The sequence below is a fragment of the Stegostoma tigrinum genome, chromosome 26 (genome assembly GCF_030684315.1).
Source record: "Stegostoma tigrinum isolate sSteTig4 chromosome 26, sSteTig4.hap1, whole genome shotgun sequence".
In the NCBI taxonomy this organism is placed as follows: Eukaryota; Metazoa; Chordata; class Chondrichthyes; order Orectolobiformes; family Stegostomatidae; genus Stegostoma; species Stegostoma tigrinum.
Window position 1 is genome coordinate 46,409,018 of NC_081379.1, and position 18,208 is coordinate 46,427,225.

The 18,208-nt window shown below is 44.0% G+C and overlaps 1 protein-coding gene across 1 annotated transcript in view; it reads right to left on the bottom strand.

The window, feature by feature from the left end:
• The window catches only part of sxph (saxiphilin), a 95,541-nt gene that overhangs the window by 55,215 nt on the left and 22,118 nt on the right, over nt 1-18,208 (bottom strand). The window contains exon 6 of the mRNA XM_059654841.1: nt 15,374-15,550. Coding sequence (XP_059510824.1) covers nt 15,374-15,550 — 177 coding nt within the window. The remainder of the gene's footprint in view (nt 1-15,373; nt 15,551-18,208) is intronic.

Consider the following 18,208-nt stretch of genomic DNA (forward strand, 5'->3'; position numbering starts at 1 on the left):
CCTGATCAATATGCTGTTCCCTCGCTATGCAGTCTTGTTAGATTTACTGCCCTGCCTGCTGGTCATTAGCACTCTTACGTCTTCAGATCCACCCTTCCCTGTAGGGCTATATTCTGTAAAGCAGAACAGAGCAGCCTGCCCCCATGCCCCAGTAGTCAGATATTGGAAGTGCATCTTCAGGTAAGACCACTGGTCTGGTCAATGGTGGCCCTCATGATGAGATAGTCGGGGTTGTATATCTCCTGTTTGTCTCCATTGTATGGCGCCTCTTTCCTAGCTGCTCTGAGGAAGGGTCACCAGACCCAAAACGTTAACTCTGATTTCTCTTCATGGGCGCTGCCAGATCTGCTGAGCTTTTCCAGCAACTTCTGTTTTCGATACTGTTACTGACCATCCCATGCAGCGCTGGGATCCCAGCTCCATCCACTGAACTGATCACAGCAGTCACAAGCCCCCTAAACCCAAGCACTGCAGGGCCCCAGTTACTGGGTCCTGATATACCCCATCCACTACCCCAAGCCCTGACACTACATGGGTACAGCTTATGATGCCAAAACGTGGGGGAAGTCCTGACATGGAGGCTAACTCTGAAGGTCTGTGCACTGGACTGGCCAATTTTGTGGCTGGTGGTAAATGCGATGAATTCTCATGCCCTCTCATACGGTGTAACTTTCAACTGACCAATGATATAGTCAACAACATCTTGTGATATCCTACACAGAAGTGCCCTGTCTGAAATAAAGCAGATAGGATATCCAGCACCTGCCTCAATAGGGACAGGTATTGATGGCACTGCCACCCAGACACACTAAGGAAGGTGATCCTTTGCTAGTAGACCCAATGTTGCAGCAGCACCCTCATTCCAATTCGGCCCATCGAGCAATTCCTCAGCATCTCTTGCCCCATGGGCTGCTTTTCTTTCCGGGGGGCAATAATCATTCACACCGCTCCAAACCGCCCCTCCCACGTCTGGAGCCAACGTCCATAAAAGGGCTGCAGCTGCCAAATTTCTGTGGCCACCTCAACATGACTTGGAATGAGCCATGCTCCACAAACATGCCTCTGTTTCAGCATTTCTACTACTGCAATGTCAAGTCAGTAGCAATGCATGAGCTCCTCTATGCTGAATTCTCCTTTTATATAAAGGGTTAAATGACAGATGCTTTAGTCAATGATTTTCCACTGCAACCGCAGCCATTTGGACTAAGTGCTGGCAGAACATGGAGCTTTGCAAAAGGAGAAGATACAACCCCACGACCTCAATAACTTGCATAAATAGAGAACTGAGGATGCTTGGAGGCCTGAGACATAAACAGAAATTGCTAGTGAAATTCAGCAAGTCCGAGAGAATCTGTGGGAAGAAAGCAGAGTTAATGTTTTGAGCCCGGGGGTCTTTATCAATAACTTGCATTTGTGTCAGGAAAAGTCACCATCGGCATACCAGGCCATACAGCCGCTCCTTCATGACAGACAGGCAACTGGTGGTGGGTTTAACCCGAGGGTCACCATGCCTCAGGCAACAGGAGAGGTTAAGAAGGAAAGTCCTTTATAGTTTCCTCAGTCAGTGCAGGGATTAAACCCACACTGTTGCAGTCACTCAGCATCGCAAACCAGCCATCCAGCCAACTGAGCTAAAGGTTACAGCCTTTAACACAGAAACAAGTTCCAAGCTGCTTCATAGGACCATTATCAAACACAATTTAATACTGAGTCAAAAGGAGCTATAGGAGAGGAGCTGGATCATACAGAAAGCACAGGTTCTGAACAGCAACTTGAAAGAGGAAGGAGAGGTTGATGGTGTGGCTACCATAAAGGGGTGAAGGGAGTAGAACTTGCAGAAGAAGCTAGAATTTCAGAAGCATCGATATGTGGAAGAGTCACACAACTGTTGGAAATTACAAAGGATGAGGACGTAGCTGATGTGGAGAAATCCAGGTCAGCAAATTTAGAATGACAGGTGAATAGCGCTCGGTGCAAATATGAACAACAGATTTTGGACAATTTCAACTTCAGATGAGATGGGCTTCCTCTTCTTATGCCTTTTAGGCATTGTCGGTGCAAGTTACATTTATCCACATCACCACGCCAAACTACTTCAATTCAATGTTCTGCATTGTGCTTGGTCATTACCCAATGAAGTCATGCCTTGTGACAGACAGGAGTTTCATTTAGATCAATAGGAGGTGCTGTATTTTGGAAAGACAAATCAGGGCAGGACTTGTAAAGTCCTGGGGAGTGTTGCAAAACAAAGAGACTTTGGAGTGCAGCTTCATAGTTCCTTGAAAATAGAATAGCAGATAGATGGAATAGTGAAGAAGGTGTTTAGCATGTTTGCCTTTATTGGTCAGTGCACCGAGCATACGAGTTGGGAGGTACAACTTTTTTGTTGTAGCTGTACAGGACATGGGTTAGGCCACTTTTGGAATACTGAATCCAATTCTGGTCTCCCTGCTTTAGGAAGGATATTGTGAGACTTGAAAGGGTTCAGAAAAGGTTTACAAGGATGTTGCCGGGGTTGGAGGCTTTGAGCTATAGGGGGAGGCTGAATAGGCTGGGGCTATTTCTTTATGGAACATCTGAGGCTGAGGGGCGACCTTATAGAAGTTTTCAATGTCATGAGGGGCATAGATAGGATGAACAGCCAAGGGCTTTTCCCGAGGGTAGGAAAGTACGAAACGAAGGGGCATATGTTTAAAGTGAGAGGGGAAAAATTTAAAAGGGGCCTAAGGGACAACTTTTTCACACAGAGGGTGGTGTGTGTATGGAATGAGCTGCCAGAGAAAGTGGTGGGGACTGGTACAGTTACAACATTTAAAAGGCATCAGGATTAGGATGGGTATATGAATAGGAACAGTTTAGAGGGACATGGGCTAAATGCTGGCAAATGGGACTTAGATTAATTTAGGATATCTGGTCAGCATGAGCAAGTTGGATTGAAGGGTCTGTTTTATGCTCTATCTACTCTATGACTATCATTGTTATACTTTGGTCAGTCAACAATAAAAACATTGAAGCTTATCAAAAAAGTACTCTGAAGATGCTAAATCCAACATCTGCACCTCAGAAACCTTAAGAATAAACAAAGACCTCTAGAAACAAAATAGAAGCCTTTAAAATATGGATGCTAAGTTGTACGCTTCAAATTCCTTATACAGACCATAAGATAAATGAACAGGCATTAAGGACCAGCGAGGAGGTGGTGACTTAGTGGAAATGCCTCTAGTGGTGTCATCCAAAACCCCTGGCTAACATTTTAGTCCAGGAGTTCTAATACTGTCACGGTAGATGGCAAAATTTAAATTCAATTAAACAAAAAATCTGGAATTAAAAGTTTGTGACCAATGTCATTAAATAACCCATCTGTTTCATTAATACCAGATAACAAAGTGTGGGGCTGGATGAACACAGCAGGCCAAGCAGCATCTTAGGAGCATAAAAGCTGACGTTTCGGGCCTAGACCCTTCATCTGATGACAGCTATCACATGGCTTTTGCAGAAGATACAGTGGATTTGTATGACACCAGACAGACAAGTATCACACCATAAGATGGTAAGAACTGCCGATGCTGGAGTTAACATCAGTTTTCCTGTTCCTCTGATACTGCCTAGTCTGCTGTGTTCCTCCAGCTCCACTCTGTGTTATATAAGTATCACACCATCATCTCTAGGCAGGGGCAGCTGCAAGCAGCAGCAGTGATTAAATATGCCAATTTAGGACAGTGTGTCCCTACCTACATTCCCTCTAACTTTTCCTGCCATTGCACAGGCCTCCAAGGTCCATTCAGGCCGGTGGCTTTTGGAACAGGAAATCAATATGTGCACTCACTAATCAGCATGGGCAGAATGTCTCAGTGGCTGGGAATATAAATGTGTCACTACTTTCAATATCCCACCTATAGTTCGGTCTTAAAGTTCTCATTGCTGTTTTCAAATCCCTCCATGGCCTCAGCCTTTCCCATATCTGTTACCTCCTCCAGCCCCGTGACCTTCTGAGAACTCTGCACCTTGTCCACCTCCCCACTCACATCATCCCACCATCACAAGCTTTGCCTTTTGCTTTCTGAAATTCCCTTCCCAATCCCTACACCCCCTCCCAGATTCTTTAAGTCCTGTGAAGTGGAACGGATGCATCTTGGTGTGGCAACTCTGCAGTCCAAGATTGCGAGAAATTACAGAGACTTGTGAACGTAGCCCAGTCTGTCATGAAAACTAGCCTTCCCTTCATTCACTTCACCTACACTTCCTGCAGCCAACATAATCACCCCAGGTAGACTCACTTCCATCAGGCAGAAGATACTAAAGTTTGAAAACATATACAGATTCAACAACAGCTTCTACCCTGCTGTTATCAAATTAATGAACGGAGCTCTCATATAATAGAGTTGATCTTTCTCAGTAACTGTAACATGATGTCCTGCATTCTGTTCCATTACCCTGCATTTATGTAAGATTTGATGTGTCCGGTTAGCACACAGAATAATACTTTTCACTGTATCTTGGTACATTTTGACAATAATAAATCAAATCAAATCAAATCAAAATCACTGATTAAAGATGCTTTAAAGTATTGTAAGTTTTTCTTTGTCAACAGAAACCTGCACATTTTTAGAGGAATTTGGGGAAAGTATAGCAAGCCCTTGCAGAAAGCATTGCAAAATGGGTTTGGGGTTGGACAAAACAAAACAAAGTTCGCAATATTCTTAAAACTGACTGGAAACTAATCACTATTGCTTATTTCAAAACATAAATACAGCAGGAGTCTTGAAAGTGTTTAACAGCTTGTTCCTTCTCTTGTTTGGCTCATTTGGACTGAAGTCTAGACAGTGAGGGAGCCATATTATGTAAACGCACATTCTAGCGACACTAGCTATTCAACATCATGTTTCCTTCTGCCAATTGGAAAACCGACAAGGAAAAGAACATGCTTCCTTTCATCATTGTGCAACATCAAAAGTCAACAAGTGAATAATTCCTTAACTTTTGAATAACAGACCCTCATAACCTCTCCACAACTAACATTAGACTACTTAGCCTGTAGTTTGTTTCCAGTGTACCAGTTTAATCCTTCTTAAATAGTGAAGTGATATGGGCAGTTTGCAATCTAAGGCTACAACAGAGCTTTGGAAAATCATGACAAATGCATTAGCAGATTGAAATGCATTGCTTTTTACTTTAATAACCATATAGCACTGAAGTTTTCTTTCTCATTAATCACACTCATGTCTACATTTTTATTACATATTTTGAACCAAAATCCTCCCTTTAACTTATCAGATTTCCCTGTATTTTTCTTCACTTTGAAGACTCGATACAAAGCAGCTATTTCTGTTTCGCAATTGTGATATCACCTGTGTCTGTCATTAAGGGGCCCACATTATCCCTAGCCATCCTCTTTCTTGCAATGTATTTGTAAAAACCCTCAATCTTTCTGTTGACAAACCATGGAATTTTTTTCTCATAGTGCCTTTTTCTTTAATTCACGCATGGGGCATGGGCATTGCTGGCTGGCCAGCATTTATTCCTCACCCTAAATTGCCATTTAAATGGTTACGGTAAACTACCTTCTTGAACTGATGAAGTCCACTTCCTACAGTTAGATCCCGAATGTCCTCAGGGAAGGAATACAAGGATTTTGACCCAGTGACAGTGAAGGAACTGCAACATTTTTCCAAGTCAGGATAGTGAGTTGTTTGGAGGGGAACTTGCAGGTGGTGCTGCCCTTATCCTTCTAGGTGGAAGGTACTGTTTAAGGATCATTGGCGAATTTCTGCAGAGCATCTTGTAGATAGTACACACTGCTGCTACTGAGTGTCAGTGGTGGAGGGAGTGGGATGTTGGTGGATGCGGTGCAAATCAAGCGGCTGCTTTGTCCTGGATGGTGTTAAGCTTCTTGAGTGTTGTTGGGGCTGCACTCATCCAGGCAAATGGGGAGTATTCCATCACATTCCTGACTTGTGCCTTGTAGATGACGGACCGGCTTTGAGAAGTCAGGAGGTGAGTTACTCACTGCAGAATTCCTAGTCTCTAACCTGCTCCTGTAGCCACCGTGTTTATGGAGTGAGCCCAGTTGAGCTTCTAGTAAATGGTAACCCCCAGGATGTTGTTAGTGGGGGATTCAGTGATGGTAACACAATTGAATGTCAAGAGGCGGTGTTTAGATTGTCTCTTATTGGAGATGGTCATAGCCTGGCATTTGTGTGGCACAAATGCGACTTGCCATTTGTCAGCCCAAGCCTGGATATTGTCCAGATCTTGTTGCATGTTAACATGGGCTGCTTCAGTATCTGAGGAGTCACGAATGGTGCTGAGCATTGTGCAACCATTGGCAAACATCCCCACTTCTGACCTTATGACGAAGGGAAAGTCATTGATGAAGCAGCTGAAGACCATTGGGCCTAGGACACTGCCCTGAGGAACTCCTGCAGAGATGTCCTGGAGCTGAGATGACTAACCTCCCACAACCACGACCATCCTCCTATGTGTCAGCTATGACTCCAAACAGTGGAGATTTTACCCCTGATATCCATATATTCTAGTTTTGCTCAGACTCCTTGATGCCACACCCAGCCAAATGCGTCCTTGATATCAAGGGCTGTCACTCTCACATCACCTTTGGAATTCAGCTCTTTCATCCATGTTTGACCAAAGACTGTAATGAGGTCAGGAGCTGAGTGGCCCTGGTGGAACCCAAACTGGGCGTCACTGAGCAGGTTTTGCTTGATATCACTGTTGATGACACCTTCCATCACTTTACTAATAATTGACAGGAGACTGACGGGGCAGGTTGGATCTGTCCTGCTTTATGCTTACATCCCTGGGTAGTATTCCACATGGTTACGTAGATGTCAGTGTTGTAACTGTACTGGAAGAGCTTGGCTCGGAGAGCAGCGAGTTCTGGAGAATACATCTTCAGTATGATTATCAGAATGTTGTCAGTGCTCATAGGCTTTGCAGTATCCAGTGCGCCCAACTGTTTCTTGCTATCCCATGACATGAATCAAATTAGCTGAAGACTGTTACACTGGGGACTATTGGAAGAGGCTGAGATGGATCATCCATTCAGCACTTCCAGCTGAATTGCTGTGAATGCTTCAGCCTTATCTTTTGCACTGATGTGATTGGCTTTTTCATCATTGAGGATGGGGATATTTGTGGAGCCTCCTCCTCCAGTGAGTTGATTAATTGTCCACCACCATTCACCATTTAGATCTGATCCATTGGTTGTGGGATTGCATAGCTCTATCTATCACACTCTGCTTATGCTGTTTGGCATCCAAGTAGTCCTGTTTGGTGGCTTCACCAGGTTAACCCTTCATCTTCAGGTATGCCTGGTGGTGCTCCCGGCATGTCCTCCTGCACTCTCCATTGAACCAGGGTTGATCCTCTGGCTTGATGGTAATAGTTGAGTGGGGATATGCTGGGCCATGAGGTTACAGATTGTGCTGGAGTACAATTCTGCTGCTGTTGATGGCCCACATAATTGCCCAGTGTCGAGTTGCTAGGTCTGTGCAAAGTCTGTCCCATTTAGCACAGTGATAGTGCCACACAACATGATGGAAGTTATTCTCGACACGAAGGCAGGACTTTGTCTCCACAAGGACTGTGTGATGGTTACTCTTACTGATACTGTCATGGACAGATTGGCAGATTTGTAAGGATGAGGCCAAGTATGTTTTTCCCTCTTGTTAGTTCCCTCCCCACCTGCCATAGACCCAGTCTAGCAGCCATGTCATTTAGGATCTGACCAGCTCAATCAATAGTGCTGCTCCAGGACACACTCGGTGGAGAACATAGAAGTTTCTCCACCCAAGTACCTTTTGCACGCTGGCCACCCCTGGAGCACCCTCCAAAGTACTGTTCAACTGAAACGGCCCAAGGAGGGGTGGTACATGGCGATCAGTATGACCTTCCGGTGCAATTCTCTCCACTTTCTGTGGGCTGAATTGTTCTTTTTTTTGATGAAGTGAAAGTTACGTTGAATTTTTTGGAGGGTTTTGTGCCACGATGCCAAGCAAGATTTCTTGCCATATTTTACCATACTCACCTTTTTGACTACCAACCCTGCCCCTGTAGTGAGACTCACATCCGATTCCAGCCCGCATCTTAACATGAATCCTTCCCTGACATTTACCAGATATCTACTAAACCTTTGGTATCACTGGCACCGGTGCCATCCTCAAAAGCCCATTGTGCGCCCAGATAATTACTGTCAGCCTGCAGCTGCCCTGCAAGGCTCCTGACATTTACCCTCTGGACGTGGCAGATGGGGGGGGTTGGGTGATCAGTGCCCCACTGTGTGGGCAGTGCCCTGGGGATCCTGCTGGACTGGGTGGTGCAGACATGGCAGGTTCCCTTCTCCCAGGACGGGCCATAGAGGCCGTGACACCAGACCGTAACCAGGTTGGTCCGAGGTTACCACCCAGCTCTGAGCAGACTCAGTCACTCTGGAGGAATGGCCAGTGCTGTTGGAACAAGGTCAATGACCTTCTCCACTCCCTCACAAAACTGCCACCATCTTACCCCCCAATACCTCACCTTCTCTCTCTCTCTCTTTCTCTGTGCTCCTGCACCTCTCTCCCACAAAGCCTCATGCTCTACAGCTCTCCCTATTGCCTACCACACCTTCCCTCGTTCACCGTCACTCACCCGGACACCATTTACTGCACGGCCTAGTCACCCACCCAGGCCACCTCCTCGCCTGCACCAGAGATAACCGCCAGGCCCGTGCTTTTGTCTCCTGTAACACTTGCCTCTCTCTCTCTCGTTCTCATTCCAGAAAGAAAACAGCCCACAACAGGCCAGAAAGGCTCAAAATGGGTGGTGGGCTGCCCCATATTTGATCCTCACCCCTTTCTGTGGAGAGTATCTGTGAACCTGACCAGCCTGAGGGGTTGATGGGCTGTTAACAGAGCCAGCCCTTGGCTGACTGCACTGGGAGCCCCTGAGCAAAGGCTATTTCCCCTGAACTGGCTGGGGACCACTGGCAACCAGCACAAACATCCTGGCTTTGTGCTTGTGCTAAATGGCAAAGCATGGCAGGAGTAAGGTAAGCCTGGTATCTGTGGCTGAGGAGGCAGACTGTAAAAAGGCAAGGCAGGGATGCTGTGAGTATCCAGGTCAACTCAGTGAGAGTGTGCATTTTGACAGCCAGCAGGCAGCCTGGAGATACAGCCTGGTCCAGCCCCTGATCTGGGTGGGTGTGCTTCAGTGTCCTTGTTGCAGTGTTACACTGAGACTGACCGGGGTAGGACTGAAGGGCAGAAATGTGCCTCAACTGGATCACAGATACTCCTCTTGGAGGTTGGCACTTGTCAGATGCCAAAGCTCATAGACATGGGACGGATATGGCTGGTGCCAAAGCAAGATGTAGGTTCCTGGTGTCCAACATGGAGGTCCTTTGGAGCAAGTGGTGAGCTGAAGTCACCAGATATTCATTCTGATGTCTGTGTTGAGAATTTTCGACATTCAGATTGTTTGGTGCATTTGGTAAGTTAGAATGGGCCATTAATAAGATGGTTAACGAGCAATAATCCCCCCTTAATTGGTAACTGTCTAGTGAGAAACTCGCCTCACCCCTGGCAAATGCATAAAAGAACCAGCAAAAATCTCCTGAAGTCAGGTTTGGCCTTGCCAAATTTATCATCCTATTCTGCTGCAAATCCCACCATAATCCACATTGCTTCGGCCCCTATAAAGATTTCACCTGCTATTTCTCTTTTCCCTTTCTCTATATCTCACCTTGTCTGCAGGAGCTCTACTGCTTACCATTGCCCTATATTCTTATTGTTTATTCTTGCACTCATCTCTCCTTTACTGTGTTTAATCACACACCTAAAGATCTTTATGGGTTTGCGTATTTCTTGTATTCAGACAAATACTACGTTGAGCACTTTCCGCATTCATAAGTAAGTCTGCCCAGCCTATTTTGTGTTCAATTCCTGCTTCATCCCTCCAAAGTCATCTCGATCTAAATGTAAGCTTTTGTTCATGACTCAACCCTCTCTTTCTCAAACCTAATATTGATTACTATCATATTATGGTCACAGTTATCTGGGTGTTCCTTTAATATTACATTAACTGATTCAGGCTCATTACTCATTACTGAATTGAAAGTGACTGTTCCCTTGATGGGTTTGAGAACACTTTGCTCCAGTAACCTGTGCTGATCATATTTAATAAATTTACTGCCTCTGGAATTCAAGATGTTCTGCTCCCCCCAATTTATGTCAAAAGTAAGCCGCTTTGTTTTTGTAACTAGCGTCTCTGATATCCATATTTGTATATCAACCTATATCAAATATCGAATACAACATCGGTGCAGCACACCCTTGCAACAACAATGACGGTAAACGCTGCTGAGAAAACAGACACATTGTTTTTTGTGCAGCAAACATGTGCCTCAAATCAGGTCAAATGCAATATTGTCAACTTTCAAACAATCACAACAATTGATACTTCAGGAGAAAAGGGAATCTTATGCCTCAATAACAGTAAAGCTGATTCCATGGCATCCAGTGATTTCACTGTAATTATATTCTAGCAATAATGACTTTACTGTAATTCACACCAGGTTATTAATTACATCAGTGCATGGAAATAGGTGAGTTGTGCTCAATTCATTCTGCCCGTGATTTTCTTGCTGTCCCTTCTGTGCTTATGAATATTTCATGGCTCGGCTCACTAATACCAGCACTATTTAAAGTACTGCCTTGTGTAACTTCCTAGTGTTTTGTCCAATGGCTGCATTTCTTCCTTTTAAGGTCCATTTAGAATAGGATCAGAAGGAGCTTTTAGAGGAACAGGCATTTTAGGATTCCTTATCTTTAGTAAAAAGGCATTTTCAGTGTTTCTTAAACTCTTTTAATACGTTTATTTTGAGAGCTTATTTTAATTTACTCATTGAGCTAGATTCAATTTGCCATGAATCAGATACAAATGCAAAACTACAGAAATACAAATCAGATTTCAGGCAACTGATGCGCAGTGCTAGTTTAGGACAAAGGGGAGAGATTAAAAGTGATAATGGCAAAGAAATTGACATGTTGTTACCATTTACAGAACTTTGAAATCAACTACAGTGGGCATTCAGAGACTTTTAGGATGAGAGGAGGTTACACAGATATTGAAGAGTGGAAACAGCGAGGAATTTGTTAAAATGGATGTTACTGGAGCCAACATATGTCTGCACTCACAGGATTAATGGGTGTAAGTTAGGATGGAGGGCAGTGGAGTTTTGAAGAGACCGAGTTTATGGAGAACACAACTGACCAGCGATGTTCCAAAGGGATCAGTGCTGGGTCCACTTGTTTGTCATTTTTATAATTGATTTAGAAGAGAGTATAGTAGCCATGGGTGGTAAGGTTGCCGTGACAGCAAGGTTGGTGGTATTGTGGACAGTGAGGAAGGTTATCTAAGATTACAAAGAGATCTTCATCAGTTGGGTCAATGGGCTGATGTGTGGCGGATGGAGTTTAATTTGGATAAATGCGAGGTATTGCATTTTGGTAAAACAAACAAGGACAGGATTTATACAATTAAAAGTAGTGTCTTGGGCAGTGCTGTAGAACAGAGAGACCTAGGGGTTCAGATACATCAGAGATAGTAGGAACTGCAGATACTGGAGAATCCGAGATAACAAGGTGTGGAGCTGGATGAACGCAGCAAGCCAAGTGGCATCTTAGGAGCAGGAAAGCTAATGTTTCAGGCCTAGACCCTTCACAATTCTTTGAAATCTGCATCACATTTACATTGGGTGATTAAGAAGGCATTTTGCAAGATCGCCTTCATTGCTCAGACCTTTGAGTTTAAAAGTTGGTACTTTATCTTGAGGTTTTACAAGCCATTGATGAGACCTTTCCTGGAGCGCTGTGTCCAGTTCTGGTCACTCTGTTACAGGAAGGATATTATTAAGCTGGAGAGGGTTCAGCAGAGATTTACCAGGATGTTGCCAGGAATGGAGAGTTGGAGGTTATAAGTTAAGAGTGAATAGGCTACGACTTTTCTCACTGGAGCATAGGGGGTTGAGGCTGACCTTATGGAGGTTTATAAGGCCATGAGGGGTATAGATAAGGTGAAAATTTCCCAGTGGTGGGCGATTTCAAGACTTAGGAGCATATTATTACAGGTGAGAGGAGAAAGATTTGAAAAGGGCAGGGAGGGCAATAGTTTTTTTTTACATAAGGTGTGGTTTCTGTGTGGAACGAACTTCCAGAGGAGGTGAGGGATGCAGTTACAACATTCAAAAGACATTTATATAAATACATGAATAGGAAATGTTTGGAGTGATATGGGCCAAGGGCAAGCAAGTGGGACTAGTTTAGTTTGGGACTATGGTCAGCAAGGACTGGTTGGACTGAGGGGTCTGATTCTGTGCTGTATGAGTCTTTGGCTCTACAATGGGATGCCAGTCACAATAGTTTTGAAAGAGTCATATCAAGCAAACAAGAACAGATGGCAAAAGTGGGCAAATGTAAAGGAATGCTTCGAGTACTAACTTTCATTGAAAAATCTGGAATCCATGCAAGTATAGAAATGTGACAGCAAATGACAGGAAAGTTAATGATAAACATTGGTTTAAGTGTGCTGAATTTGATATATTATAATGCCAGTTAGAGCTTTCTGTTGGCACAGTTCCTGGAAATAGCCTGCAACACAGTGACGAACTTCCAGGGACAATCCTGGTCATCACCTCCCACCATGGCCTCTCTCACAACCCGATCCTCCCAGGTAGTGGGGTTAGCGTATTCGTGCAGAGCTGGTGGAAAGGGGAGGTATGCTGGGGAAGAGGTGAGAAAATAGCAAAAATCCAAGGTGGGACGGGACACAGATACAAACCTGGAGTGGGAGAACCAGACACAGGTCCACTGTCTGCCCATCAGAATGAGTGGCCACTTTATATCATTAAGGGCTCAATAAATGGTATACTTCCAGGGCTGCAGGGATTCTGCCAGAACTGGAGCAACACTTCTGCATGCAAGGCTGCCAGCCTCATGGCCGTGACACCTAACTTGGTCATAAGTTATGGAGCTCTGTGAGGAGCCCAAGGGTAGATCAGGCCAGGCCAGGCCAGCCTGAAATCCCAAGCAGCCCTCCAGAGGGCTGTTACCAAGTCACCCTTGATTTACTTTTGCACAGTACACTGGCTACAGCCAACCAACTCAGAGTCAATCACCTGAACCCAGGAGATTCCAAATCCCCTGGTTACATTGGTCCGCTCGAACTTCCTGATTGGCCCAGACTAACAACACCAGTCAACAACCTCACAGTCAACAACATCCATCTGGTTCCAATTACAACAGCTAGTCCCATTTTTTATTTGAATTTCCAATTAAAAGGAATGTGAAATGAGAAAGTAAAATTATGATTACCTATAAGAGAGAAAATTCTGTATCATAGATTCCCTACAGTGTGGAAACAGGCCCTTCTGCCCAACGAGTCCACACAGACCCTTCAAGCATCCCACCCAGACCCATCCCATTATAACCCACCTAATCTACACATCCCCGGACACTCTGGTGCAATTTAGCACAGCCAATCCACCCTAGCCTGCACATCTTTGGACTGTGGGAGGAAGCCAGAGCACTGAGTTCATGGGGAGAATGTACAAACTCCACACACCTGAGGGTGGAATCGAACCCAGTTCCCTGGCACAGTGAGCCACCGTGTCGTCACGTATCGTATGTAAAAATTTTTGGAACTTGAAATTGGAGGTTCCAAAGCTCTATTTGTTACATCTCCGATAAGTTGTAATGGGCTAAAATAGTAATTTGGTCCAGTTCACTAACAGTGATTTTTTAAAAGGAATAAACTAAAATATGGGGCAAGTAGTAGGACTAAAAGCTTCCCCAAGGCTTAAACAAGGGCACAATAAAAAAAACTCATCCGAAAGAGCAGTTTTCTACATTTGTGTTCAGTAAGATCCAACAACGAAATAATAAGCAGATAACTTGCTTCTACCTGTTAAGAGATAAATTTTAGCCAGACCGTAGAGACAAATACCCCTTTTCTTGGAAATAGTACTGCACTTTTCTCATATTCACCTGAAAGTAGGACTGATCGTTACAAAGGGATAAACAAAATAATGCTACATCTGCAAAACAGCTGTTGCTTTCTTAGTGGGTTAATTAGAGTAAATGTATCATTGCCCACTAGGTACTAATAGTGATAACATTACAGACTTGATGGGTAAGGGTCAGTGCTGGGAGAATTCATGTGGAAAATCAGCCTTTACAAATGAAGTTTGGGGCAGATACACAACAAGTACAGGGCAGGTGCAGAGTGTGAATCTGAAATAACAGCATTTTATAGCAAAATCTGACTCCAAACACACACATTAATTTCTTTGCATTGAGTAAAATAGAATCATCACTACAGGTGTGCTCCAAAGGGAGGCATTGGCCTAGTGACATTATCATCAGACTATTATTTCAGAGATCTAGGTAATGCTCTGAGGGCCTGGCTTTGAATCCCACCACTGCAGATGCTGGAATTTGAATTCAATTTTTAAAAACCTGGAATTAAGAATCTAATAATGACCACAAATCCATTGTCAATTGTCAGAAAAACCCATTTCGTTCATTAATGTTCTGAGGAAGAGTCACCGGACGCAAAACATTAACTCTGGTTTTTTTCTTCACAGGTGCTGCCAGACCTGCTGAGCTTTTCCAGCAACTTCTGCTTTTGAACTGCCATCCCTTACCTGATCTGGCCTACATGTGACTCCAGACCCACAGCAATGTGGTTGACTCTCAACTGCTCTCTGGCCAATTAGGGATGGACAATAAATGCCAACAACACGCAGATCCCATGAACAAATAAAAAAAATTCAAAAAGTTCAAATCCACACCTAAAACTGTAAATTTAAACAGTTGTGATCTCTTGGATTAAACAACACACAGTGTGGAACAGTGCAAACAGCACTCAGGCTGCGAGAGTAAGTTTTGAACCAGTCTTTGAAGTTGAAGATTTATGATCTAACCAACAATACCCTTGAGTGAATGTAATCCTTTGGGGTAATGATTAATAGCGTCAGATTTTAGGTCACTATAAAAGACAGGAAGCAAGTTGATCTGAACATAAAAGGCAGTGTGCATTTTATTGATTAGTACATACCATTCTAAAAACATGAGAGAAAAAGTGTACAACTCCGACACCAACGTTCCTCAGTCACAATTTAAAGGGGTTGTTTTCTCTGGGATTCAGTGTGATACTAATTGAAACATTTTAAAAGAAATGCTGTAGCAGAGGTTACTGAGGAGTAATTGGGAGTAGGAGAACTGCAGGTTTTCATAACTAATTCAGCACAGCCTGGAAACCTTTTGGTTCAGAACAGAAGATTTATGGCTTTGAACTCAAAGATTGCAAAGGGGATTACCTTCTATTACAGTTTGATTCTCATGCCAGTGAAGGTAATTCCGAGACAGGAGAAATCCCAGGGGAATATTCCAGCCTGCTGTATGTCGAGCACCATTATGACAGCTTCTCTTTCCTTTTAACTTCTGAATGTCCAGGCTTTGATTCCGGACCACTGCCACGGAATACAAACAGCCACCTTGCAGATAGAACAGGAAGGAAGACAACTACATGTTAGACTAACGGTAACAGGAAAAATCCCTTTCTATTATTTGTATGAGTGGAAGACGTTTATAGGTTTTAGAAATGACCAAGTAAATATGTTTTGCACTAATATGATACAGCATGGGTTTAGATGCAGATCACCTTTTTAATCTGCTGTTGTTTAAAGCTTTGACTGAAATTACTGAGTGTGATATATTCCCGTTCACAGGCCAAACTTAGAAACAGAGCAGGTAGCAACAACAACTTATTTTTATATAACGCCCTTCATATAGGGCAGTATGGTGGCTCAGTGGTCAGCACTGCTGCCTCACCGCACCAGTGACCCAGGTTCCTAGGGTGACTGTCAGTGTCGAGTTCGCTCATCCTCCCTGTGTCTGCGTGGGTTTCCTCCAGATGCTCCGGTTTCCTCCCACATCCTGCCAAAGATGTGAACTACAGGTGGATTGGCCATGCTAAATTGCCCACAGTGTCCAGGGATGTGCAGGCTAAATGGATTAGTCACAGTAAGTGTGGGGTTATGGGGATAGGGTCGGATGCTCTTTGAAGGATCAGTGCAGACTTATTGAGCCAAACCATCTCTATCTGCATGGTTATGATTCTTAATGTAATGAAACATCCCAAAATGCTTCACGTGAAGAGCACCTGCGGAGTATGATATGGAGCTACATGAGATATTAGATTGGACAACCAGACATTTGGTAAAAGAGGTTGTTTTAAAAAGTGCCCTAAAGGGGATAAGTGATATAAAGGGCCAGAGAGATATGGAGAGAAAATTCCACAGCTTTGGGTCCAGGCAATTGACAACATGACCACCAACAGATGAGTGATTATTCTTGGGAATACACAGGAAGCTGGAATTAGAGGGGTGTGCATAGCTCACAGATTTGTGAGGTTTTGAGGACATTACAGTGAGAGGGAGGGGCAAGGCTATGAGGCATTTGAAAACGGAGAACAGGAGGGTTGGAGAAACTGAGCAGGTGTGGCAATATCTGTGAAGAGAGAAAGGGAGTTAACTTTTTCTTGGAACCCCACAGAACACTGAGTGCTGTGAAGTAAGGGATTTAAAAACACAGAGAAGGTTTTTAAAATCAAAGCATGGCTGGGCCATGAATCAATGTGGATCAGCAAACATGGGGCGACAAGGGAATGGGACGAGCTGTGAGTAAGATGTGCAACAGAGTACTGGATGATCTCAAGCTTAAAGAAGAGACACTGCGGGAGACAGGGCAGGACTATTTTGGGACATTTGAGCCTGGCAGCAGAAAAGGCATGGGTGAGGCTTTCAGCAGCAAACAAGCTGAGAGAAGGGCAACGTCAGTGTTACAGAGGTGAAGTAATTGATGTAATCATTTCACTTGTATGAGATCGAAAGGTCTTCTCAGGGCGCAATGGCATCAAGATTATGAAGAGTCTGGTGTAATCTCAGGCTGTTAAAAGCAAGAAAGATGAAGTTAGTATTACAAAAATGGAATTTGGACATGAACTGCAATGTATTATACATACAGTACATAATCTACCTTCACTGTACAGGGAGCAGGCAGCAATTTGCAATACAGATACTGTACGTAATCCACCATCACTATACAGGGAGCAGGCAGCACTTCGTAATACAGTCACTGCACATAATCCACCTTCACTATACAGGGAGCAGGCGGCACTTTGTAATACAGATACAGTACATAATCTACCATCACTATACAGGGAGCAGGCGGCACTTTGTAATACAGATAGAGCCTATAATCCACCTTCACTATACAGGGAGCAGGCAGCACTTTGAAATACAGATAGAGTCCATAATGCACCTTCACTATGCAGGTAGCAGGCAGCACTTTGTAATACAGTTACTGTACATAATCTACCTTCACTATACAGGGAGCAGGCAGCACGTTGTAATACAGATACAGCCTATAATCCACCTTCACTATACAGGGAGCAGGTAGCACTTTGTAACACAGTTACAGTACATAATCCACATTCTCGACACAGGGAGCAGGCAGCACTTTGTAGTACAGTTACTGCACATAATCCACCTTCACTATACAGGGAGCAGGCACAACTTTGTAATACAGATACAGTACATAATCTACCGTCACTATACATGGAGCAGTCAGCAATTTGTAATGCAGATACAGTACATAATCTACCTTCACTATACAGGGAGCAGACAGCACTTTGTACTACTGATTGAGTCCATAATCCACCTTCACTATAAAGGGATTAGGCAGAACTTTGTAATACAGATAGAGTCCATGATCCATCTTCTCGATACAGGGAGCAGGCAGCACTGTGTAATACAGATAGAGCCCATACTCCACCTCTACTATACAGGGAGCAGGCAGCACTTGGTAATACAGTTACTGCACATAATCCACCTTCACTATACAGGGAGCAGGCGGCACTTTGTAATACAGTTACAGTACATAATCCACCTTCACTATACAGGGAGCAGGCGGCACTTTGTAATACAGATAGAGCCCATAATCCACCTTCACTGTACAGGGAGCAGGCAGCACTTTGTAACACAGATACAGAACATGATCCACATTCTCGACACAGGGAGCAGGCAGCACTTTGAAATACAGATAGAGTCCATAATGCACCTTCACTATGCAGGGAGCAGGCAGCACTTTGT